Source organism: Oenanthe melanoleuca, chromosome 13, assembly GCF_029582105.1.
Source record: "Oenanthe melanoleuca isolate GR-GAL-2019-014 chromosome 13, OMel1.0, whole genome shotgun sequence".
Classification (NCBI taxonomy): Eukaryota; Metazoa; Chordata; class Aves; order Passeriformes; family Muscicapidae; genus Oenanthe; species Oenanthe melanoleuca.
Window position 1 is genome coordinate 2,967,794 of NC_079347.1, and position 26,242 is coordinate 2,994,035.

At 49.2% G+C, this 26,242-nt stretch overlaps 1 protein-coding gene across 4 annotated transcripts; it reads right to left on the reverse strand.

Annotated features, from left to right (window-relative positions):
- Positions 1-1,125: 1,125 nt before the first annotated feature.
- Positions 1,126-26,240, reverse strand: RBM27 (RNA binding motif protein 27). Of its 4 annotated transcripts, XM_056502492.1 has the most exons (22): positions 26,117-26,237; positions 23,001-23,119; positions 22,104-22,228; positions 20,285-20,391; positions 19,549-19,736; positions 17,135-17,218; positions 16,571-16,834; positions 15,820-16,053; positions 14,445-14,579; positions 12,301-12,450; positions 10,443-10,587; positions 10,002-10,155; positions 9,102-9,353; positions 8,337-8,465; positions 7,398-7,520; positions 6,778-6,852; positions 6,504-6,668; positions 5,978-6,082; positions 5,254-5,439; positions 4,909-4,995; positions 4,394-4,504; positions 1,126-3,806 (listed from the first exon to the last, which is right to left on the reverse strand). In XM_056502492.1, exons 1-22 carry the CDS (start codon positions 26,173-26,175, stop codon positions 3,720-3,722), a joined length of 3,084 nt encoding a protein of 1,027 aa, XP_056358467.1. In that variant the 5' UTR covers positions 26,176-26,237; the 3' UTR covers positions 1,126-3,719. The 4 variants fall into 4 exon arrangements, with proteins under 4 accessions (XP_056358467.1, XP_056358468.1, XP_056358469.1 ...); XM_056502493.1 differs by lacking the exon at positions 17,135-17,218 and having other exon boundaries at positions 26,117-26,240; XM_056502494.1 differs by lacking the exon at positions 12,301-12,450.
- Positions 26,241-26,242: the final 2 nt, after the last annotated feature.

Genomic DNA, 26,242 nt, shown 5'->3' on the forward strand with positions numbered 1-26,242 from the left:
ACGCCTTGTGTCAGGATCTCAGCAGTGAAGGCCCAAACACGTTACAGAACCTGCTCCAGAGGACAGAACTGGGTCCCCTGTCTGCAGAAATGAGTTAAAATTAGATTGCCACCTCTGGGAACCCTCTCCAGAAGTGAGTGCTGTGTTCCACACAGCCTCCACTGGAGACAACAGAGATTCTTGCCCTGACAATTACACCAACAATTCACCTCCCTGTGACTGATCCAGTAGTCCTGCAGCCATTTGCTCCTCCACAGGCAGGACTGCAGCCCGTGCTGGGGAAGAGCTGCCCCACCTGCTGCTGCTGTGCTCAGGGAACTCTCAGATCTCACTGGGAATGGCTGCAGGGAAAACACATCCAAAGCCACACACACAAATGCTACTCCTCTCCTAATTCTTTTATACCTCTTCCCATTAAAATGAATGTTAATTGAATAGGAAGCAGAAGTGCTTTGGATACCAAACCTTTCCTGCTCCTTGTCAGGATCTGTCTGCTGAAGGACACTGCTGCTTCCTGCAGAATGAGCTGGCTGCTGGCTGTGGGCAGGAGAAGGCTCTGGGGCAGATTCCAAAGTTCAGCTCCTGGCACTGGGATGTCTCAAAGCCTCAGGTTTGTCCTGGAGAGGCTCTTCAGCAGCACAGGAGAGAAGCACAGGTTTTAAATCCCCCTCCAGCACCTGGACACAGCAGGAACAGGGAGGGGCTGCAGGAGGGAAGAACAGGAACTGGGGAAAGGGCCAAAGACCAAGAATAAAGTTAATAATAGAATCCATTATCTTTCACCCCAGTCTGCAGAGAGCCAGAACTGGCAGGATTTGTATGCAACAGTCCAGGACAAACCTGGGAGAGCCTGGGAACCCACCCTGGACTGAACAACTTCCAGCTTCTGTTAAACTCTGAGCCCCCTCAAATGTCAAACAGCCCTCACTGACCCCCCCAGCCCATCTCCCCCCCTCCATTTATTTACCTGTCTTACACATTCTGCTCAGGGCACTGAGGCACTTGGAAGATTCCTCTCTCAGCTCTGACCTAAACCAAACCTGCACACACATGACACACACAAATCCCCCTTCACACACCCACTTCCCCCCAAAGAAGTGATAATGCTCTTTTTCTGAGTTGTAGTTTTTTTGAATGGTTCTCCTTCCAATTTATTTCAGTTAGAATTCTGTCTTTTCTAAATCTTGAACCATTCCATACTATAACTTTATTGCAAAAAAGTCAACATGCATCTTAGAAATTTGGCTTGTAATCAATAAAACATTACATATATGAATTTTAATGTGTAAACAATTAGAAATTCAACAGTATCTGCTATTATCCTATTACACAAGTTCACAATCTGTAAAAACTATAGTACAAGGTTACTATACACCAAGAGGATCTTTGTTCCTTTTCACATGATTTTGTTAAAGTGGTGTTTTCCTAAGCAGGGGCCTGGTTTCAGATTTGAGGTGGTTTTGTGTATTTTGCTCAGGTTAATTCAGATGGAAAGGGAGGGAGTTCTTTGCACAGTGACCTTTCCCCATCCCCTCACCTCAGGCTGGGGCACACAGGCACCAAGGGCTGTGAGAGTTTCCCAGTAAAGCATCTCCATGGTCACTCAGCTGTGCTGCCCTGCTGCCTGTGCAAGCACAGAGCCCCAAGGCAGGCCAGCCCCAAGGCAGCACACCCCAAAGCAAGGGGGCAAAAGGCAGGGCAGTGCCAGAGTCCCCTCCTGCTGCCAGGGCTGCCAGGGCACACAGCAGCTGGGGGAGCTCAGAGAGCCCTCACCTGGGCACAGTGCCACCCCAGTGTCACTTCAGAGCTAAAACCATATGAAAAGGAATCCATTCTGTGTGTGTTGAAGGCTACTGCGATTTTTCTTACAGCTTAATTAATCCACTGTAATTTTCATTTTCCAAATACAAAAATACAACAACTCTTATTGAAATCTATACGCCGGTTATTTTAGTACACAAAAAAGCAAAATATTTACAAAATTATACAGTTTAAGAAAAAACTCTGTACAAAAAAATATATAAATCCTTTTGATCCCTCTTTCCTTAAGTTGTCAGGACTCGGACATGTTTGCTGCAATGGACTTCTCAAGATACACACTGTGCCACAGACATTAGAACCCCTAGAGCTGATGGGAGAAGAGAAAGACATTCTTGTAAGTTCATGGGGTGGGTTTCTCCTCCATTTCTTCATGCCTGGAACTTATCTCAGCATTAGCAGGACAGTCCTAATTCTAGGAAGAGGAGAGTTTTGGAAAGAGACAGAATACTGGAGACATCCCCTTCAGCTGACAAGAAACAGGACATTTCAGAGGCTGGATCCCCCAGCTCAGCACAAGGGCAGAGGCAGCAGGGCTGTGACCAAAGGGGGCTCAGCACCTGCCCTGGCACAGCCAGAGCCAAGGCAGGCACAGGTACAGGTTGGGTGGGGGCTGTCCTTCCCCAGGAGCTGCCAGGGCCCACACTGGTGTCACTCCAGAGAGAGGAGCTGTGCAGGACACGGGGCTGGCTCTGCAGAAATGCACATGAACCTGCTGGGAGTGGCCAGGCCAGTGGGCAGGCAGGGCAGGGGCTGCTGGGTGCCCCAGGCACGAGCACAGAGCCCAGAGCCAGCCCAGCCCCAGGCTGGGACCCTGTGCCAGCAGCACTCACCCTGCAGGGCACAGGGACAGCAGAGCACTGAGCTGGGACACACCTGGGGCACTAGGGACACATCTGGGACACACCAGGGACACCCACTGCACACCCAGCTCTGAACACCGTTAGGACACTGGCCCTGGGCTGGGGCAGGACCCCCAGTCCTGTGGGTGACCCCCCTGCTCTGAACCCTGCAGGGCTCTGCCTGGAGCACAGCTGGGACAGGGACAGGGGCTGGAGAGCAGCTCCTGCCTGGTACTCAGAGGCTTTTGAGGAAGACTGAACTCCTTCCATTGCTCACAAATACTGAAATGCAATGAACAGCCTGACTTGCACTGAGCCTTACACTGAAATGACAAGGAAACCAAGGAGTGAAAATCCCCTCCAGTGTGTGTCCCTGCTGATGGCTTCTGTGAAGCACAACTTGGAAAAACAGGGAACTGGACAATGTTCTAACAATACCCTGTTAAATTGTTTCTTCCACCTCCTCTCACAAAAAGCAGCACAGCATAGATCGTGTGGCTGTCACACATACTGAAGTAAATGATTTAAGAATCTAGCCACAAGTAATTCCTACAACATGAGACTCCACAGGAAAGAAAATGCTCCCTTTTTCCAACGAGCAAATGAGGCCAGTTTTTCTTTCATAATATTTAATGAAAGTTTGTCTTTCCCCTAACCCCGTAATATTGCTAAATAAAACCTGTAATATCTTTTCAATTATAAACTAACAAACCAATCACATTATAAAAAACCCAAAACAAGGTATTACAGGTGACAAAAAGAAGACAAGAAAATACTGATTTCCAACCCTCCCCCCCCCCCCCCACCACTTTTAATCCTTCTTAAATAGAAAAAAATCACCGCCCTGGTGAGCTTGATAATCCTGTAAGAAGTTCTGGGCCTTTGGCTCAGTCTCACAGCTCTGTGTCCCAAATGTTCTCAAACCAAACTGCTCATGGTAAATCTTGTGGTTTGAAAAGAAAGTAAAGCTCTTTTTGGCTCATCAACTTCCTTAAATAAACGTTTAAAAGATGTAGTTTGAACTATATTCCTAAAATTATACATTTCGAACATCAAGTTTCATCTTCTCCAGGAACGGGATTCATCCTCATCTTCATCATCATCGTCATCATCTTCATGCAAAAATAAATCTGAGGTTTCAGTCTCCTGAGGGAGAAGAAATGAACTTTCAGACACAAGTTCCAAGTGCCCAGGGACACATCTCAGCTGACAGCAGCAGCTGCACTGGGGCCTGGTTGGGTGTTACTGTGTCTCACACACAACTACATCCAGTTTTGGGGTGAGAACTGTAGCCTCATGTCAGGAAAGAGAGAGCAGAGCTTCAGAGGAAGCAGGAATAAACCACCACTCACCCTCTCCTAAACAAGGTTTCTGTTAAATGCCACAACAAAGTAACATTTAAAAGCTTAAGGTGTTAAGGTGAATTACAGGGAAGAACACACGACTTCTACAGCAGAGCACGAAGAGTGAGGAGTGAAAGGCTTTGCAGCCTGCACATAAAGAACCCAAGGCTTGTTTACATCACTGACAAATTAATAGCCCACCCACAAAGTGTCTTTTTTTTCCCCCCTGCCGTTTTCTCTATTTTAAACTGCGGGAAATGTATCTGACTATTCCAAACCAGTTCAGCTCCTGATTTGTAAAAACATCTTTTATGAAGTTTCTTCAGCACTAAGAGCTCTCAGCTATTAGATTCCAGTAAGAATGACCAGGTCATTAGGAGATTGTCATACCTCTTCCTTGGACTCCTCTTCCTCGACCTCTGTGGACACAGAGGGTACCTTGGGTTTGTGCCAGGAGATCTGGAGCCGCCGGTCCTTGAAGCGGGATCCCTGGTTAGCAGCCTGAAAGGTGAAAGGCACACATTTACATCAGGGTCAGGTGAAGAACTGAAACAGCAACAGCCACACCCAGAGCATGTGAGACAGAGGCATTCAGAGATCTCAAATACAAAAACCACAATTTCAGGGTTCCAAGAGCAACTTCAGCTACACCCAAATCTGCCAAAGCCTGCTCCTGGCCCGGCAGTGTGACAGGATGAGCAGAGCTCTCAACTGCCAGGGACATGCAGCTGTGCCACTGCTCAGAGCACCAGCAGGAGCCTCCCTGTCAGTGGCACTACTGCAGCAGCACCAAACACTATCAAGCTCAAACTGGGGGATCAAAGCCTCTGGAATTCTAAAACACAAAGGAAGACACAAGTACTTAAAAACTCTAATTTTAGATATGTGAAAATGATTCTACTTACATTCTCAGCTTCTGAGCGGGACTTAAATGTTACAACAACACTTAATGGGGAATCCTCTTCTTGGAGATCTTCAATATCTCCAAATTTCTGTGAGGAAAAGTTCATTAGGACCAGCAGTAATGTTCTCTATCCCCATAATCACATGGTACAACTCTGATGTACTGAAGTGACACTGCAATCTGATTTTTTGGACAGAAGTGGGAGCCAGAGGACTCCAGCTGCCTCAGGCAGCAGTGCTGTAGCACTTGTATTTTTGGGCCAAGGCTCAGATTTAGTGCTGCTCTAAGAGGAGCTGGGTTTCACAGCAGTAAAGGAAGCAGATATGAGTTCCCAGGTGAGACTCACAGAGAAGTGCTGTACCAGCTCGTCCTTCTCCTCCTCCACGAAGCCTCCGACGGCGAGTGCCTTGGGCCGGTGATCCACCACCATGTGGTTCTGCCCCGCCCGGCCCCGGCCCCCGCGGCCGCGGCCCCGGCCCCGCCCCGCCGCCGCCTTGCCACGGCCTGCCGGCAGGATGCCCAGCCGAGCCGCCTGGGGAGAGAGCAGAGCCTGGTGAGAGAAACGGGCACAGAACAGGGCACAGAGCCGGCAGGATGCCCAGCCGAGCCGCCTGGGGAGAGAGCAGAGCCTGGTGAGAGAAACGGGCACAGAACAGGGCACAGAACAGAGCACAGAGCCGGCAGGATGCCCAGCCGAGCCGCCTGGGGAGAGAGCAGAGCCTGGTGAGAGAAACGGGCACAGAACCGGGCACAGAACAGAGCACAGAGCCGGCAGGATGCCCAGCCGAGCTGCCTGGGGAGAGAGCAGAGCCTGGTGAGAGAAACGGGCACAGAACAGGGCACAGAACCGGCAGGATGCCCAGCCGAGCCGCCTGGGGAGAGAGCAGAGCCTGGTGAGAGGGGAACAGGCACAGAACAGAGACAGCAGCAGCAGGCACACAGCCCGCCCACCTCGCCCACCCCCGGGCACACGGCCCGCCCACCTCACCCACCCCCGGGCACACAGCCCACCCACCTCACCCACCCCCGGGCACACAGCTCGCCCAGCCCCGGGCACACAGCCCACCCACCTCCACCTGCAGCTGGTTCAGCTTCTTGCGCAGCTCGGTCGTGTCCTCGCCGGACGACAGCCTCTTGTGGAAGTCCAGCTCTGCGTCCAGCAGCTCCTTCTGGGCCTTCAGGAAAAGAGGTGGGAAGAGACAAGGAAGGGCAGAACTGTAAGGCACACTTGCAATGTTTTATTCCCCTTCAGGAGTACCTTGGTGTAAATGACACAGACAGATCAGGACACAACAGCCAGACACACTTTTCTCTAAATTCAGTTTTGCTTTGGTTGCCTCTCATGTGTGTGTGTGGTCCCACCCCATTTTTTGAAGGACCCAGAATTCTCTGCTTTAGAACTGGAACAAGCATGAAAGAGCTACAAGCAAAACTAGGTCATGGAGTTCCTTCAACCATGGCTGGTTTGTCCATGGTTATCACTCACATTAAAATGCTGCTTGTAAGTGTGTTGATATAATGCTGCTGCATTTTTAAGACATATTCATAGAAATAGTTACAACAACCAAGCAGGCATGTGTGCTGCATAATAAATACCTCTGTCTTAGACTTCAACTTGGATGGTGTGGAGGTTGCAGATGATGTTTTTAATTCATCCTTTAACTGAGATATTTTTCCTGTTAGCTCTTTCAAAGTCTTCATAATTTCTGCTCTCTCTTCTGGTTTCATGGCCTTGTTTTTCTCCAGCTTGGATATCAACATCTATACAATAATAAAGGAATAGGAACATGAAATTCCAGGAAAAAACAGTCCTGAACAGACAGGTATCTACAAAATCAGAATGCATTTACTAGCCACATCCAAGACTTACTTTCTGGCATTCTATTTGTTTTTCTAACATCTCCTGCTTCTTTTTCCTCATATCTTGCTGGAGTTTCATTGCCTCCTGTAAGAGGAGAAAGTACTTTTCATCAGTAAAAAGCAGTCAAGCCTTATATGCAGTCACAGAGATCACAGATGTACTCATACAGATCACACTCCCCTTCAAGCTATGGAAGTGATATCCACAACCAAAAGTTCTGTCTGCAAAAAGCACAAGTATGAAGTGCAGCTGATTCAATAAATAAAAAATTTTAAAATGCCAATTTCCTGCTGTAAGGTACTTTACTAACATTTTGCTCCCTTCAGACACCTCTTAAGAAACATTCTGTGTACTCATGCATGTGCCTCACAGCTGCAGAGATTAAATCCAGAAAACACCAAGCAAACCCAGAAAGCCCAAAATGGCAAAGAGCATTGATAAGACAACCCAGAAGGACACTCCACACAATTACCCCAACGTGTGTTTGCAAGAGCATCCCATTACAATGACCAACTCCAGAGCCACATACAAAGCTGCAGAGGAGAGCTGAGGTTTCAGGTGCCCACCAAACCCTGTGTTTAAAGCTCTCTGCTCCTTACACTGACAGTCAGCCATCAAGCATTAAGTACCTGCTTTTTTTTAAGGGCTTCTTGCACGTCGTGAGGTTTAGACCCTGCACCAGACTTCAGAGTTGACTTCAAGTTTGAAGAACTGTAAACCATTTTTGAGTGGCTTGTAGAAGTAGGAAATATCTGAAACAGTAAAAAAACACACAGTAGAATATGGAATATTTTAAAGTGACCATGATACACCAGCAGGGAACTTCAGCAGATCTCTGAAGCACCAACTCAGATGTCCAGATTTGTGCAAAGAGGCAGAAAGACTAATTAAAACACATGGATAAAAACATTAGTTAAAAGGATTTCTGAAAAAGATACTGTCTTTCCTTCTCCATGACAGACTCCCTTTGCATCCCAATTCCCACCAAGACAGAGCTGGAGGGGATGATCTGCACTTGCCTTAGTTTCAGCCCTGCAGTCACAGCCCAACATCCCAATTCCTGTTCAAGTAAGGCAGCAAAAGCCACTCCATGCTTCCTTCCCTGAAAGGACTTCCCCATGGCCCAGAACACATGCTGCACTAGGTATCAGTGTGAATTGAACAGGACTGGCTTGAACTTTGGGTACAAATACTCTCTAAGCTTCTAGCACTGCTCTCAAAGCACAGCATAAGCTCAAAATTTACTGGGAGAGCCATTACATTTGTCAACAAAATGCTGGTCTCACATACAGGTTGACAGATTTGTTTACTACCAAGCACTGCCAAAAATACTTTATGCTATTTACAACACTAGTAGTGTTACAGCTGACAGTTCCTAAAGTCATTGTCCCTATTCCATACACACAGTGAATGATGGAGGGAGAAGTTACTGACCATGGCTGCATGAAACATTACAGAAAAGGAACAGAACCAAGTGGGAACAACTCCCAAGTTCTCTCTGCTTGTTCCTTCCTGGCTGACAAGCCAAAGCTGTACCTGAGAGCATGTCCATGGTCCACTCAACATACCTGAGACTCCTCCAGCCCAGCCCCAGGCTGGCTGAGCTCGGGCTGGCTCCCCCCTGCTGCTCCAAGGCGCCTTTTCACCGGGACTTTGTTCAGGACGTAAGCACCCGATGCCAGGGGCTTGTTCATCACCTGTGTATGCATGGGTATGAACACAGCAAGGTGAGGCACTCTGCCCTGCAGCAAGGTGAGACACTGCTGTCCCCTGCAGCAAGGTGGGACACACACCCTGCTGTGCCCTGCAGCAGGGTCACACACCCTGCTGTGCCCTGCAGCAAGGTGGGACACCCTGCTGTGCCCTGCAGCAAGGTGGGACACCCTGCTGTGCCCTGCAGCAGGGTCACACACCCTGCTCTCCCCTGCAGCAGGGTCACACACCCTGCTGTGCCCCGCAGCAGGGTCACACACCCTGCTCTCCCCTGCAGCAGGGTCACACACCCTGCTGTGCCCCGCAGCAGGGTCACACACCCTGCTCTCCCCCGCAGCAGGGTCACACACCCTGCTCTCCCCTGCACTGCTCTCCCCTGCAGCAGGGTCACACACCCTGCTCTCCCCCGCAGCAGGGTCACACACCCTGCTGTGCCCTGCAGCAAGGTGGAATACCCTGCTGTGCCCTGCAGCAGGGTCACACACCCTGCTCTCCCCTGCAGCAAGGTGGGACACCCTGCTGTGCCCTGCAGCAGGGTCACACACCCTGCTCTCCCCCGCAGCAGGGTCACACACCCTGCTCTCCCCTGCAGACCCCTCTGCACACTGCTGCCCCCGTACCTTGGCCAGGCTGCTGTGTGCACTCCCAGCAGGAGGTGTGGCCAGTGCCTGCTGCTGCAGGTGCTGCAGGCCCTGGGGGCTGGCTGCCTGCTGCTGCTGCAGCAGGGGGGACTGCTGCTCGCTGTCCCTGTGCCACAGCACCCTGATGAAGCGATTGCTCAGCACAGCCTCCGTGCTGGAGATTGCCTTCCTTGCCTCCTCGTTACTCACGTACTGGATGAGAGCGGCCTCGGGGTCGTTCTGGAAAGCAACCTGGAGCAACAGGCCACAAACGCTTTAGTGTCAAGGAAAAAAACATTTCAGCCATCAGCAAACCCACCCACAAAAACCTGCAATGATGAGTTGGGTATCCAGTGCATAACAGCTCAAAACACTGGTAAGACATTCTAGGTAATTAAAGCAAAGTAGCTTTGGCAAACATTACATGTACTTGCAGCAAAGTCTATATACATTTAAATGAATGAATGCATGAATGAATAAGCCTCCTCCACCAAGAGCATCATGTACTCAGAGTTCTAGGATGCCAAGTGGTAACAAACTGAAGCAGATAAAGACTCTTCTGCAGCATGCTTGTCAAATCCTGACCATCAAATACCATAAGATTATCACACAAAACTGTCAGATCATCTCTTTCAAAAGTTATGCACAATTTGCTCAAAAACCTGAGCTGGTTTAGCCTTTCAAAGATAATTAAGCATCATGAAGGCAGAAGCCAATATGTTTTACAGATTTAAGATAATAACACACAGTAGACCAAGACAAAGTTTCTCTGAACTCGATTACCTCTTCTCCCAATTTGTCTCCTTTAAGATTTTTCAAATCACCATGCAGTATTAAGCAGACTTCAGGGAAGAATAAAATACCCACACAAAGACATAAAACTGGACTTGGCTTTCTTACCTGAATGTTTACAATAGTTCCAAATTTGCTGAAGTGTTCATTGAGCTGTGTAATATTGTTCAGTTCTGGTGGAATTTTTCGAACTTCTAATTTTGTATTAGTATATTGATTCTTTTTCAAAAACCCTGGCTTATTCTGGTTGTTATTTACTTGCCTAGAGAAAAGAAGAACAAGAAGGGTTCAGATAAGTACATGTGTGCCTAAGTAAGGCAGCAAAGGTTAACACACATCTAAATGGCATTTTCCCCCTAAAAAGTACAAAAGTGCACCCTCTAGGCACTAACAGAAGAGAGCTTCCCCTGACCCCATGTTTAGCCCCCACATTATGTGGGCACAGACTTTCTGAGCCAACCATCCCAAATCAAGAGACTGGTGAGCAGCAATGTTCACAGCACTGACAGCAATTGAGTACATCGGAGTTAATAACTAGCTAATTCTTACTTTCCCAACCAGGGTTTCTTCAGTGGTGGACATTCCAGGCTGCTTGGAGACCTTTTCCTGCTGTCTGGCTCCAGGACAACTCTAGTGACATTGCTGTTATTTGTAATGGGAATGGGAGGTTCAGTTTGGATGATAATGTTGGCAGCTGGAGGGAAGGGAAAAGGCCTGTGTTATTCCACCACACATGGAAAAGCTTTCACACAGCAGAACAGAACAGATTAAAAATATAAACATTAGGAAAATGTTACCAAAGTGGTCAGTTTTGTTTCTGAATAAAATCACTCAGATTGTTCCCTAGCCTGACTAAACATCCTGAGAGAAACACACATGGTCCAGCTGAGAGGGATGGCTTTTGACTAAAGCTTAGTATTAGCTTGAAGAAAAAATGCTAAAACTTCATTTTTCAGGTACTAAAAACTCAGATTCTGCAAGAAAAGGAGAGAGAGAAAGAAAAAAAAAATAAAACCAACCAAAAAACAACCAAATCCCAACAGAACAGAAAAGGAAGAAAAGAACCATGGGTGGACCCCAGGCTTTATGGTAGAGCTCTGCAATGGGCAGGGGCTGAATTCACAACCAGCCCTCCAGCCAGATTTCAGCCACAAACTCTTAATCACAACTATTACACTCTTTTGAGACATTAGATTTGAAGTTTGAAACAAATTCTATCTACACAAAGTTTGCTAGAAATTGATTTGCAACCTTTTCAAGATTATGCCCTTGGTGTTAGTCTCCTGTCAATGCCAAATATTCAACTCCTAAAAAGAAGTCTGAGTTATACAGCAATTCCTATGGCTTTTATATAAGCCAGGGCTCTGCTGGTTACTCTGGTGAAAACAGAGATTGGGCACTTCTGGGCATGGCATCCTCACTTTGGAGGATGATCTGAGAGCAAGTCTTTCACACCTGTGACAAAGAGTAAAACAACTTGTGTGAGGCCCTACCACTGAGCACTCACCCCTGGGATGGGCTCCCAAAGAGACCCTGAGGGGCAGCAATTAATCCCCAAGCCTGCCTCTGTGCCAGTCATTAAGATGCAAACAGCAATTTCTACAATAATATTTAACTATATTCCTTATGAGATGAGTCATTGGAAGGAAATACTGAAAATAAAATTAAAAATTCTTTCTTACCTACTGAGTAAGAAATACTGAAGTATAACAATAAAACTCAAAATTTAACATCTTTGGTTTTAAGGATCAGGGCATGAAAAACACAAGGGAGAAAGTAAGTTTTGCTACCAAAACTAAACTTTGAAGAGCCCTTTCCTAAAAGATCCTTTGTACACATCACCACCAAGAGAGCAGCCACATCCATTCTGGCAGGAGCTAGGAATTACCTAAGTGCAGACTGGGATTCCCATGAGCTGGGAAATTGGAATGACACCTGTGATGTTCATTTGACAGAGAACACCTGGCTGCCAGAGCCAGACCATGCAGCACCAAACCATGCCACAACAGCTCCATGCTGCACTGCCACAACAGCCACGGCAAGGAGCCTGGATCAGCCCATGGCTGACCAAAAGCACTCTGCAGACTGTGCTGTAAAGCCAGCTTGGGCACCATTTCTCTTTCTAGGGGCACCCACCACCTGGAAAATAGCTTCACAGGCTTAAGAGGAATAAAATCCCAACCAACCAACAAAACCCTTGTGGCATTCCCAAGCAAGTGGCTATTTTTAATCAAAAAGGTTGCTTTGACCTTAATATGAGCATGTTAGCACTTAAAAAAGGTAGAAATGTCCAAAAAAACGAAACACTAGATCATTGAGAAAAACTAGTGCTTTCAGCCTGAAAAGAAGGAAAGGTGTTGATGATCCTGGATAAAAACAGCAAAGCAATGAGCAGAACCCTTCCTACCTCGAGGGTTTGTATCCATCTCCCCAGATGTTAGGCCAATTAGATTGGGACGCTGCATTTGTGCTCTCGTAAAGAACTGCCGATACTGAGATCTACCAGCACTGGTAATACTAGGAGCTTCAGGGTTATAGCCATCTGGCTCATATGTATCTACAAAAAAAGGAGAGAAACGACAGAATTTTGCAAGTGAGTTTAAGACTCGGGGTTATTTTCCTTCAAGGAAGTGCAGGGATGTCCAAGAGTCAGAAGCTGTCTTGGATGAAGAGAGGAGAGGTGGTACAGCCAACCTGTGAGGCCTCTGCAAACCCGATCTTCAGGCCTAGCCTATCTGCACACATCCTGCTCTGGTTCTTATTCTGGAACTGTCTGTCCAAGCACAGAGGTCACAACACAGAGCACTGCTGATCCAGCCTGGAAGGGCCTGAGGGGTCTCAGTGACAGCTGCACAACAGCTGGCAGTGTCTAAGGGCAACAACACACCCTTTGGTTTCAGCACTTATACTGTAGAGTCTAAGATGTAAAGAGACTTCCAGCCCTTGCTGCCCAACAGTCTAATTCTCTTCAGAAAAGAATTCAGGTGAAGAACATACTTAAATGATTTCAATCAAAGAAAGCTGAGAAATGAGGTAATAGAACCAATACTTACCTACTGAATTCACTTTATCTAAGAGTGAGATCAGCTGCCTAGCTTAGGTAAGGTACTAATGATCATTTTCATTAGAAGGGGTCACCACAAGAATACAGGATGACAGAATTGACTCCTATTGCTCCTCCAGCCCAAGGTCCAAATTGAGGAAAATGCATTTTTTTAACCTTAAAAAGGAAAAGCTGTACAAGAACTAGAATGAATGAAGTCTGTGAAGAGCCTCCACAGGAACAGTACATCCAAAACAGAACAAGTGCCTGTACAGGGGAACCTGACAGACATGATCCCTCCAAAATCTCAGTTCCTTATTCTGTGGCAAACAAAAACAACTCTACAGTCAAAAACAGATGCCCCACAATTTCCACCCTGACACTGTAAAACAAGAACTTTCTCTAACCTCAAAGGAGCTGAACCAGCTCCTCTTCCCTGACTTAGAACATGATTGACTGCAAGAGGGCAACCAGCAGCTGTTACCACAACAGTCCAAGAACAGACACGAGAATCTCCACAGAACATCTGGAGAACAGAGTTACTGTGAAGCCCTGTGAGCTCCAACAGGCAGAATCACTCACTAGAACTCTTGGAGCTGAAAGGATCAGATGGTGACACCCAGCAGGACTTGGGGATAACTGAACAGATTAACTAGTAAGAAATTTGAGTGTCTGAAGTTCTGAAAAGCATGGAAGTCACAGATAAAATGACACAGATTATGAATGGAACTAGATCCCCTCTTTGAATGAAATTCAGAATATTTATGTTAAAAACCCCCAGATGAGAATATTGTAAACCACTGACATTTAATTATCTTATTTTGGTCATGTAGAACATGGAAATGCCATTAATCCTTTAATTATTGAAGAAATAAAATTTGTTGTGTTTAAATTGAGCAATCTAGGACTTTCCAGGTATTTTGCTATTTTCCCTCGTAAAAACATACTCCAAATTTTTTTGATTAGGAAGAGGCCATGTCCAGTGAAAGGTAACAACTTTTAGAAAGCTAGAACTAGGGTGATTCTGGAAAAAGATTAGAAAAAGTACTGATGCCTATGAAGACTGTACAGACTATTGAGACATACAGCTTGGAAAAAAAAAACAACCCCTCTCATCTGTGTTAGTCCAAACAGGAGAGGAATAAAGCCTAAGTTAAACAGCAGTTACAGGTTTGCAGATTTATCTTTCACCTACAATGTCCTACAGAATGGCTTGAAGATGAAAGGAATGGGATTGCAGTGAGCACATGAAAGCCAGAGCTCCCCAGAGTGCTCCTGCTCAGAGAAGGACAGAGCACTGCTGCCATTCCATTCCCATTTCCATTTCCATTCCATTCCATTCCATTTCCATTTCCATTCCATAATGGATGATGGGCTGACCCAGGGAGAGCCATCAGACTTCTTTTTAGATTTGTATATATTGGAGGAAGACAGATGATCATGTCTAATGACACATCAGAGAAAAGGCAATTTCCCCATCACACAGTGCCCCAGAAGCTCTGGCTTACGTTCTGACACGGTGTAGAGCAGGTTCTGGGGCAGGGGGGGAGGCAGCCGGGCTCCCACGGGCGCCAGGCTGGGCACTGCGCTCGTCCCCGGCTGCTCACGGCTGCTAATCAGGCTGGACTGGGTCAAAGGAGGTCCTGCAAAGACAGCAAGAACAGACCAACAGATCACACACTGACAGCTCCAAATGTGCAAACCATTCATTGCTGTGCTCGTGCACTGCTTTGAGAGCTGTAAGCATGTCCAATCCACTGCAGTAACAGTAAACTGAGAAGCCTGTCCAGGTAAGCTGCTCTAGTTCCAGCACATTTTCTCTTTCTCAGGAGAGACAAAGCTTTAAGGGAGAAGAAAAGAGTCTTTTCTTCCCCAGTGGTTTGCTAGAGCTAGAGATGCCTTAACCACAGCAGCTCCTCCCTCAGCTCTGGCATAGAGAGGCAAGACTTGCTCAGAGCAAGAGATCACATCAGCAGTATTTAGACTGCAGCTCTCTACCTGATTGTACTCGGGTTTCCCCACATACATAGACATCCCTACAGACTGTGTGATGAAAAAGGACCCCAAGTGACACTACAGCCCATCCTGAGCACTGTCCATTCTCACAGCAAGTCAGTTCCACTAGCTAAAGGGCTCAGAAAAAGTTCTGAGTTAATCCTGTATCAAATTATTCCTCATCTCATAATTGCTGATATTGGACACAATTATCACAGCATTTATTTTGTCCCTGGAACAGACAGCACTGAAACAGAATTAAGCATGCCCCTAATATGCTGTTTCTTATATAGAGTTATAAGATGCAGTAAGGTAACACAAAAGGCTCAACATCTCAGATCACTGCTGTGCTAAGAAGGATTTTAAATGTGTCAATAATGAATTGCTTTCTAGTGGTAGATAATGGAGCACCACCACTTTATTAGAAGCTCTAGGAGACTTTATTGCAACATTTTTGGCAGTATAGCAGAAAAAACCCTGGCTAGAAAGCGTCAGTGACCAATGCAACCACTGCTGAGAGATCCCCAACTCCACTCCCTGCCTGATTTCATTTGGTTTGGAGTTCTAGGAACACCACGGTCCGACACCGTGGTTTGACACTGTGGTTTAACACCACGGTTTGACACTGTGTCCGACACCATGGTTGAACACTGCAGTTTGACACCGTGGTTGAACACTGTGTCCGACACCATGGTTGAATTCAGGCACTGCAGTGACTGGCACACAGCACAGGATCTCAGCCCCAGTGACTCACACGGGACAGGCAGCACCACGGTTTGACACCATGGTTGAACACTGCAGTTTGACACCACGGTTGAATTTGGTCACTGCAGTGACTGGCACACAACACACAGCACACAGCACAGGATCTCTGCCCCAGTGACTCACGCGGGACGGGCAGCACCACGGGCGGCGGCGGCTGCGTGTGCGGCTGCGGCACCGGGAGCCGCAGGCCCCGCACCGGCCCCGGCAGCGGCGGCAGCAGCAGCCCTGGAGGCGGCGGCAGCCCCGGCGGCGGCGGCGGGAACGGGATCATGCTGGGCAAGGACACCTCGTCCACCACCAAAGGGTCGTTGCCGTGGTCAAACTGGCACAGGTCGCCGAGCACGCAGTAGCCTCGCTCTGCAAAACAGGACACTTCACCTCACAAATGTGGGTCTCAGCCATTGGTAACACTGCAGGTTTTCATGGAATTTCTTACTAAAGAAAACATGCACCCACTGACACGTTACTATATTGTAAGGTAAGGTTTCACACAATTATTCAAATTAGAGCAAACTTTCATAAAATCATGCAAACTTACACACATTCATCATAAAAGCTGTCGAAAAAGTAGTCAGAAGTGCTATGGTTTATTTTAAACAAGCACACCACAATCTGCACCAGGAGTGCCAGTGGTTGAGGTTTGTCTAGCATATAGAGAACTGTGAAAAAACTCCATATGCTCTTATCCAGCAATTGTCACAGCACAGCAAACTGCATCCAGTAAGACTAGGATTTCTCCAGTACAATAAAAGTCATCTCTGCATCTGTTACATACCAGGTACACATCTCACACCACTGCAGAGAATACATTAAAAAAATACAAAGTCACAAACATGGAAATAAGTCACAAAACCGAAAACTAAGGAACAGTTACCGTCATAATCCTGACATCTTCTTTTAGGAGGAGGGTTTCTAGCAAATGAACTGGGATTGCTGTGATTGTTGAAGTAATTTGACCAGCTCTCTGTGGTGCTCTCAAGGTGGTGTGCAGGTGCAACTACAGTTACAGCAGTGGGAATAGCTTGTGCAGAGGAATACTGCTCAGAGGATTTACTGGGAGATGCAGACACTGGATTATATGAGCCTTCAACATCATTTTTTTCACTCTTGTATTTTGATCTCTCTCTCTCTCGGTGCTCTGTTTAAAAAAAATAAAGCTGAGTAAAGCCTTCATGTATTGCTCTGTATGTCAGAGACATGAGCAAGAGATAACACATTCCCTGAAATACTCAGCATTCTGCACAGTGAACTGTTCTTGAAGGAGCTCAGTCTTAATAATGGAGTAATAACTAAGTATAACGTAAATAGGGGTTTAACTTCAGAAATATCAAAGTTTTCTTTGCAAAATGCACGTTTTACTACTCTACTAATTTCTTTCTGGTTTACAGCTCTGTTTTAAAGAGGAAAGAAGGGCAAAAGCCTGAAACAACAAACCTACCTCTGCCCTGAACTAACGCGGTCTCAAGGTGCGTGGAATGCTGTAATCTGTGCCACTTACTTTTCCGACAGACCTGACCTAGCCCTAAAAGAACAATCATATGGTAACCACCTGCAGCTGCAAAGAAGCCTTCTCTAAAAATACACAGTAACATGATGAAAGAACGAAACACTGCTTTGCAAAAAATTCAGTCCTTAGGAGGAAAAACGAATAAAATCAACAGCTTTGTCAGAACGCACAGGACAAAACTATGAGCTACTGATATCCACAGGAATACACCTGTGGATAAATTAAGAGGTTAGTGAAGAGGAAAACAAACCCCTTAATTGCTCTGCTCTGAAGAACAGCATCTTAATAATTTCAAGAACACAAAGCTATCAGAATTTTCTCCAACTTCTCAAGGGCACTTCCTGCCTGTTGGAGCACTCAGGAGGCAGCAGTGGCTCTGTCCCTGCAGGATGCTGTCCCCGCAGCAGTGGCCCTGTCCCTGCAGCAGTGGCCCTGTCCCCGCAGGATGCTGTCCCCGCAGCAGTGGCCCTGTCCCTGCAGGATGCTGTCCCCGCAGCAGTGGCCCTGTCCCTGCAGCAGTGGCCCTGTCCCCGCAGCAGTGGCCCTGTCCCTGCAGGATGCTGTCCCCGCAGCAGTGGCCCTGTCCCTGCAGCAGTGGCCCTGTCCCCACAGGATGCTGTCCCTGCAGCAGTGGCCCTGTCCCTGCAGGATGCTGTCCCTGCAGCAGTGGCCCTGTCCCTGCAGGATGCTGTCCCCGCAGCAGTGGCCCTGTCCCTGCAGCAGGATGCTGTCCCTGCAGCAGTGGCCCTGTCCCTGCAGGATGCTGTCCCTGCAGCAGTGGCCCTGTCCCCGCAGCAGTGGCCCTGTCCCCGCAGCAGTGGCCCTGTCCCCGCAGCAGTGGCCCTGTCCCCGCAGGATGCTGTCCCCGCAGCAGTGGCCCTGTCCCTGCAGGATGCTGGCCCTGCAGCAGTGGCCCTGTCCCTGCAGGATGCTGTCCCCGCAGCAGTGGCCCTGTCCCCGCAGCAGTGGCCCTGTCCCCGCAGGATGCTGTCCCTGCAGCAGTGGCCCTGTCCCTGCAGGATGCTGTCCCCGCAGCAGTGGCCCTGTCCCTGCAGGATGCTGTCCCCGCAGCAGTGGCCCTGTCCCCGCAGGATGCTGTCCCTGCAGCAGTGGCCCTGTCCCTGCAGGATGCTGTCCCTGCAGCAGTGGCCCTGTCCCTGCAGGATGCTGTCCCCGCAGCAGTGGCCCTGTCCCCGCAGCAGTGGCCCTGTCCCTGCAGGATGCTGTCCCCGCAGCAGTGGCCCTGTCCCTGCAGCAGTGGCCCTGTCCCCACAGGATGCTGTCCCTGCAGCAGTGGCCCTGTCCCTGCAGGATGCTGTCCCTGCAGCAGTGGCCCTGTCCCTGCAGGATGCTGTCCCCGCAGCAGTGGCCCTGTCCCTGCAGCAGGATGCTGTCCCTGCAGCAGTGGCCCTGTCCCTGCAGGATGCTGTCCCTGCAGCAGTGGCCCTGTCCCCGCAGCAGTGGCCCTGTCCCCGCAGCAGTGGCCCTGTCCCCGCAGCAGTGGCCCTGTCCCCGCAGCAGTGGCCCTGTCCCCGCAGGATGCTGTCCCCGCAGCAGTGGCCCTGTCCCTGCAGGATGCTGGCCCTGCAGCAGTGGCCCTGTCCCTGCAGGATGCTGTCCCCGCAGCAGTGGCCCTGTCCCCGCAGCAGTGGCCCTGTCCCCGCAGGATGCTGTCCCTGCAGCAGTGGCCCTGTCCCTGCAGGATGCTGTCCCCGCAGCAGTGGCCCTGTCCCTGCAGGATGCTGTCCCCGCAGCAGTGGCCCTGTCCCCGCAGGATGCTGTCCCTGCAGCAGTGGCCCTGTCCCTGCAGGATGCTGTCCCTGCAGCAGTGGCCCTGTCCCTGCAGGATGCTGTCCCCGCAGCAGTGGCCCTGTCCCCGCAGCAGTGGCCCTGTCCCTGCAGGATGCTGTCCCTGCAGCAGTGGCCCTGTCCCCGCAGGATGCTGTCCCTGCAGCAGTGGCCCTGTCCCCGCAGCAGTGGCCCTGTCCCCGCAGCAGTGGCCCTGTCCCCGCAGCAGTGGCCCTGTCCCTGCAGCAGGATGCTGTCCCCGCAGCAGTGGCCCTGTCCCTGCAGGATGCTGTCCCTGCAGCAGTGGCCCTGTCCCTGCAGGATGCTGTCCCCGCAGCAGTGGCCCTGTCCCTGCAGCAGTGGCCCTGTCCCTGCAGCAGGATGCTGTCCCCGCAGCAGTGGCCCTGTCCCCGCAGCAGTGGCCCTGTCCCCGCAGCAGTGGCCCTGTCCCTGCAGGATGCTGTCCCTGCAGCAGTGGCCCTGTCCCTGCAGGATGCTGTCCCTGCAGCAGGGGCCCTGTCCCTGCAGGATGCTGTCCCCGCAGCCCCCGCACTCACCGCTCCTGCCGTCCCGGTCCTTGCTGCGGCCCCGGCTGCGGCTGCGGCTCCGGCTCACCCCGCGGCTCTTGCTGCGGCTCTTGCTCCTGCCCCGGCGCCAGCCCGACTTCTCCCTGTACAAGTCACTCCTGTCATAGTACCTGTCGTAGTCCCTCCACTTCCCGTCATCCCGCTTCTTCTCTCGGGACCTAGGGGACACAAACAGATCGAATCAGTGACAGGAGAAACAAAATTTAAATAGAGACCTGCAACACAAAGATACTGTCCATCCTTCCCATCAATTTGGGCAGTGAAACACTGCAGTCACAATTTCACAAATTACACAGAGCACTACAGGATCTTAAAGCTGATTCACTGGTCTGTAGGAAGCAGGAGTAGGAATCAGCAAGGTGAGACAGTCATGATGCTCAAACCAGCCTTTAGAAGTGATGCTGACATGGTGTGAACAACAGACCCTAAGACCCCAAAAATGTTCTTAATTTGTATAACAAAGGGAACAATGGAACTGGTGACACTCCTAGGAATTGTAATTTGAAGAATACTATCACTTTTTTACAAGAGGGCAACTTCTTGTGCAGGCTCCTTATGCACGTGATCAGCACAGGCACAATGTATCACTCAAAGGAAGGAGAAAATCCCTATTTTTCACAAAAATCACTACCTACAAGGTAAAAAAAACCACAAAGACTGACAGCAAATACAGAAAAATTTCTTAATATTGTGGCTCAAAGCTAACCTTTGCTCACTGGAGTCTCCACGGCTCCTCTGGGGACTGGAATACTTCTTCTTCCTGCTCTCCCGCTCTTCCTCAACAGACTCTTGAAAATTCTGTTTAACACACAACTACCAAACAAGGATAAATATCACTTTTGTAATGAAGAACATGACACCAAAATGTAGTTCAAGTTACAGACAGCACCCCAAAGAGAACAACACCCAAGTATTACTTGTTCAGAGTACTCAAGCACTGTGAGTAATCAAGCACTAGAGCCTGTTGAAGGGTTTTGGTCTCAAACGTTTTTCTGCAGAAGAGATGTCCCTAAATAAAACCACTTTGATGTTTTGTTTCTAAATAAGATTCATGAAATACAAAATCTCTCCCCACTCTACTGCCTTATGTAGCATAAGCAATTCTACAAGTGAGGTATTTCCTGAACCTTTAAACATAAAGTCTGGAGTCACCCTCCGGGTAGGGAAGTCACTAGCTGACATTTCAAATAACTGCTTCAAGGCAAAAACCTGCTCCCACGGTGGAACTGGTCACATTTCTTGCTGGCCTCCACCACAGCAGGTTCAGAAGTCTGTCAGCTGCACCACTACTGCAAACCACTGACCCATTCTGCTCTTCTGCTGCCATTTCACACTGAAAAAGACTTTTTTTCAATTGAAATCAAAAGGAAGGCTTCCTGCATCCTTGTGAAACAGGATTATCTGGGGAGAACTGGCAGGAATCCTCAAGACTTGGCTTGCCAGGGCTCTGGAGAGCTCCAGCTGCAGTCCTGCTCACAGCACAAGGTGCATCCCAAGGCTCCTGGGGTCCCCTCAGCCCTGACCTCACTGTTATTCCATGTGGGGTTAATTCTGGGGCCTCCATGTGCAGGAATCACAGCATACACTGAGCTTCATGACACATCCTGCAGGGCCTGCTGATGTGAAAGTAACTAATTCATGTCCTGAATTCTGCAATGCTGTCCCATAAAGCTGTCCTAGAATCTGCTTTTGCTTATTGCCACTGCCCTCCAGCCCCCCAAACCTCCTCTGCCCCCACGACAGCACTGCTAAGTCAATGGAAGGTGGTTCTGCAGGGTTTTCTGTAAACTATGACAGTATTTGGGAACAGAGGGGAAAGCTCTTACAGGGAAGGTCTTGTTCAAATTACAAACTGCCACATGAGCAAAACTACTTCCATAAACTGTCATAACTCTGTGCCACATTCTCAGGTAAAAAAGGACATCAGAAAAGAGGAAAAAAAGTAAAAAGCAATTTTAATTTTAATCACCTGATGAACCACATTAGGATAAATAAGGACCTGCATCTGTTTGGGCTGACCTGGGTTTGGCTGACTGATAATTACTGCAATTATTTGTCACCTTCTCTCAGAAATCTGTTTGCTTTCAATTTTGCCAACAGAACTTAAAATCAAGGTAAAATACAAAACAGTTGGCTGACTTTCCAAAGTAATTATTCTAATACAGAGGCTGACATATTTCAATGATTTTAAGCATCACAGAACACATTTTAAGAAATTTTCTTTCCTCACAGAACATACAAAATTGGAAATGTTTTGGAATGCTTTTGCTGCTTCTCCCTCTCAAACCCTTCCAAGTAATTATCCACTGATATTGCCAGAGCTGTGAATAGGATTTCTGAGTGCTTGATGGAAGGCAGACTCTGCAAAGGGATGTAAAATGCTCTTGTCTGAACACTCACTTTCCATGCTCTTTGGACACAGAGATACTTAGTCACAACACAGTATACTTTTGTGTCACATTCTGCCTCACAAATGTAGGAGTGCTAACTTGAAAATAAAAGGCAGACAGAATAAATAACATTACCTCCTCCTTGACTTCTTCTTTCTCTTGCCCTGCAGGCTTTGCCTCTGCTTTTGTGGGCTCAGCAGAAGGAAGGTAACTCTTGGTGTACAGACTTTCAAAAAGTTTATCTACAAACCCTGAAGTTTCTGAGGATACAGAACACAAGAACACTCTGTTACATGTGCATTTCAGTGCATGCTTACATTTACCAGAGAAGACCCTGAAAACAGCCAGCCAGGTGGGCTGCCTGCAGCAGCAGCACCTCAGATTAATGAGCATTAGCTCCACTGAAGGAGCTGGAATTATACCTGTGGCACTTGAGGCTGCTCATTTAGAGAAAGAAACTCCTCAGGTATACCACAGACAGGAACAGAGACTTCTCCTGCTCTAAGGGGCAGGTGATTGGAGCCTGTGACCAAGGAACAAGTCCACAGCTATCCACAAGCTCCATCAGCTACACTCAGCAGCCTCTTCAGGGCAATTTTTATGGGAGTAAATAATTCTCAACACCCCCATCAGCAGTTCAACATCACAAGAAATGCACAATAACCTCCCCAGTGAGTGTCAGACTTTCAGGTGTTTAAACCCTTGACTATGAAGCAAACTGCCACATGTGAAGCTCCCAGCAGTCTGAAGGATTAACACAGACCAGGTTTCCAAAAGTCACCAAACACCTGTCAGAGAAGCTTCTGGCAACACAGCTGACACTTTAAATTAAATTGCTTTTATTTAGGAACATTTCCTCCCACCCACTGTGAGAAGTCCAAGTTACACGACTTTGTCTTACTATTATTATTTTTTTAATCATAAGATCTTCATTCCTGCAAACTCTGTAGGAAATATCCATGGCTAGAAAGATTTTGAAGGCAGCAATGGTGCATCTCCCTCCCTCCTCCCATCCAGCTGTGGCCAGCACACCTTTCTGCAGGAAGACATCCAGCTGGTCAGCACAGAAAGCTTTCAGCTCCTTCTCAGGCTTGTCCTTCTTCACTAAGGCCACCACATAGTTGGCCAAGGCAGAGGGGTCTGCATCACATCTGGGGAGAGAGAGAGAGTGAGCTGTGCTGGGCTGGGCTGCTGCAGGATGTGACCTGGGGCACGGTCACTGCAGAGCCCCAGAGCTCCTGCAACACCCCTGGGCTGCAGGGCTCACACCCAGCACCAGCACAGCTGTACTGCTGTATGGCTGCACAGCTCCATGGCTGCACAGCTGTTGCACAGGTGCATGGCTGCACAGCTGTACTGCTGCACAGCTGTAGCACAGGTGCATGGCTGCATGGCTGTACTGCTGCATGGCTGCACAGCTGTACTGCTGCACGGCTGTTGCACAGGTGTATGGCTGCACAGCTGTACTGCTGCAGGGCTGCACAGCTGTTGCACAGGTGCATGGCTGCACAGCTGTACTGCTGCATGGCTGCACTGCTGCATGGCTGCACAGCTGTACTGCTGCAGGGCTGCACAGCTGTTGCACAGGTGCATGGCTGCACAGCTGTACTGCTGCATGGCTGCACTGCTGCAGGGCTGCACGGCTGCATAGAGGCAGCAAAGGGCTCTCTGCAACCACAGCCCAGTATTTGAATTGCCTGTGAGCCCCTCGAGTGCACCTGACAAAGGGGCCCCTTCTCTGCTCTGCTGAGGGAAGAGCTGCTCTCTTTTGCCCAGACAGAGCCCCTGGTGCTGACCCTCCTCCTGGCCCAGCAGGCACACCTCTCATGGCTCTACAGGCACAGCAGAGCACTGTGGGGCCAGGGAGGGCACTGCACAAGGACTGAGGATTAAACTGTGTTCAAAAATTAAAATACTGTTATAAAGGAGTTCAGAAAACATCACAGAGGTCACACAGACCTGATGTGCTGGGGTTTCCTCCTCAAGGATACTTCCATGCCATATTTGACAGTAACCTGTCAATGCTGGTAGAACACCTAAAGGGGAGCAATTACTGACCCAGCTTCTCTCCTCATGCTCCCTCACCTGTGTCTGGCTCCACAAAGACCAAAGACACCAACTTTGTGCAGTGACACCTCACCATTAATCTTTAAACTGGATACTGCTTTAGATGTCATTATTGAGCTGCTAGGAACACCCTAGGTATGAAACACAGTAACAGTGTGACTAAGGGACACCTCCTCTTTGGCCTCTCAGAGGGTGAAGATGCCAGATATCAGCTGGGGGCAGAAACCTAAAAGATTCAGAAGTTTGTTTTTGGGTTTTTTTAAATTAACACTTAAAGAGATTATTGTGTATTTTCTGAGAACAGTAACTCTGGAAATATAAAGAAAAATTCTGGAGTATATATACCACAGAATAATCTCAAGTAAGAAAAAGATCCAGAAAACAAGCAAAAGGCAAACAGCCAAGCAGAGGGCAACAGGTGTTGGAAATAAAAATCCTCAATGAGCAGCAATCAAGCAGCTCTGGTCTCATATAGCCTCCAACAACATCCAACCTCCTCTGAAAGCCAGGGTAAATGGAGCAATTAAGAACAAAGAAACCACAAATTGACAGATTTTACAATTCTTACACATACACAGAAATAACACTGTGTGTGATGTGCTGGGGCCCTCACCCACTGACAATAAATCTTCAATTTCAAATAGAGGAAACAATCCCTCACTTCACAACCATCACCTTTCCTTCCTCCAGATGCCAGTCCCTCCCAAGCACCCCATCCCATCCCAGAGTACAGGAGCACACAGGTGAGTGCACTCCCCCAGGTAAGCCAGCCTGTGCTGTCCCTCTAGTGCCACTACAGAGTTCCTGACCAGTTCCTTGATTTCCTGCCTCTCATTCCACAGGGCAGCTCAAAAGCCCAAGGAATGCTGGACACTGACTGGAGCTGGCAGGGAAAGTGGAGGAGCAGGAGTCATGCTCCAGTCTAGAGATTTTCAGCAGGGTTTGACCAAAAACCAGAGAAACACAATTGTAACAAGAGGAAAAGAAAATAGTGAAGAACTGCCAAAAGCCCAATACTTAATGATGGCAACTGAGCAGATCTAAGGCAACTGAACACTCTTCTCCCAGGCCCTGGCTGTACTTCACAGCAGAGCTCAGCCTGGCCAGGCACCCAGCAGCAGCTGTGGTGACCAGAGCTGGGCACCAGCACAAACCCAGCACCACTCTGCAGCCAGGATGAGCTAGCAGAACCCACTAAATGCACAATATGACCTGGACCCATGCTGACTGCATCCCAGTCCCACTGCCACTGGAAGCACAGCAGGATGGAAGTGCAGAGTTTCCAGTTCCATCCATCCCAGTCCCACAGCCACTGGAAGCACAGCAGGATGGAAATGCAGAGTTCTCCCAGTTCCATCCATCCCAGTCCCACTGCCACTGGAAGCACAGCAGGATGGAACTGCAGAGTTCCCCCAGTTTCAGCACTATTCCCGGTTTTCTTAGCTCCTGCAGCAGCCCCTGGCTCTGCTCCGAGGTGACAGAGCTGGGACTGAAATGGACAGCACAGATGGGGCAGCAGCTGGGAGCACACAGAACCACAAAGCTTGGAAAAGAGTTCCCAGACCGCCAAACTCAATCTATGCCTGATGTCACCTTGTCACCCAGCCCAGAGCACTGAGCGCCACCTGAGCCCTTCCTTGGGCACTCCAGGTGTGAGACTCCAAACCTCCCTGTCAAGGCCTGACCACCCTTTCCATTAAGCAATTCTTCTGCTGCCCACCCTGATCTCCCCCGGCCACCCTGAGCCGTTCCCTCTCCTCCTGTCCCTGTCCCCCGTTCCCAGAGCCCGACCCCCCGGCTGTCCCCGCCTGTCAGGGAGCTGTGCAGAGCCAGAAATTCTCCCTGAGCCTCATTTTCTCCAGGCTGAGCCCCTTTCCCAGCTGCTGCTCACCAGCGCTGTGCTCCAACCCCTCTCCAGCTGCGCTGCCCGCTGCACACTGAGGGCCCCGGCACCCCGGGCTGGGCAGTCCCGCACTCCCGGCGCGCCGGGCCCGGGCCGGGGCAGGGCCCCAACGCCTGGGCCGGGCCCGGCCGCGGGCAGCGCCGCGCCCCGCTCCGCCCGGCCGCCCGGCCGCACTCACATGGGCTCCAGCAGCTTGGCCAGCCAGGACTTGAGCGCGTCGACGCTCTCGATGATCATGGTGGCCCCGCGCCGCCCGCTCACAGCTTCACCGCCGCCATCGCCGCGACCTGCCCGGCACCGCCCG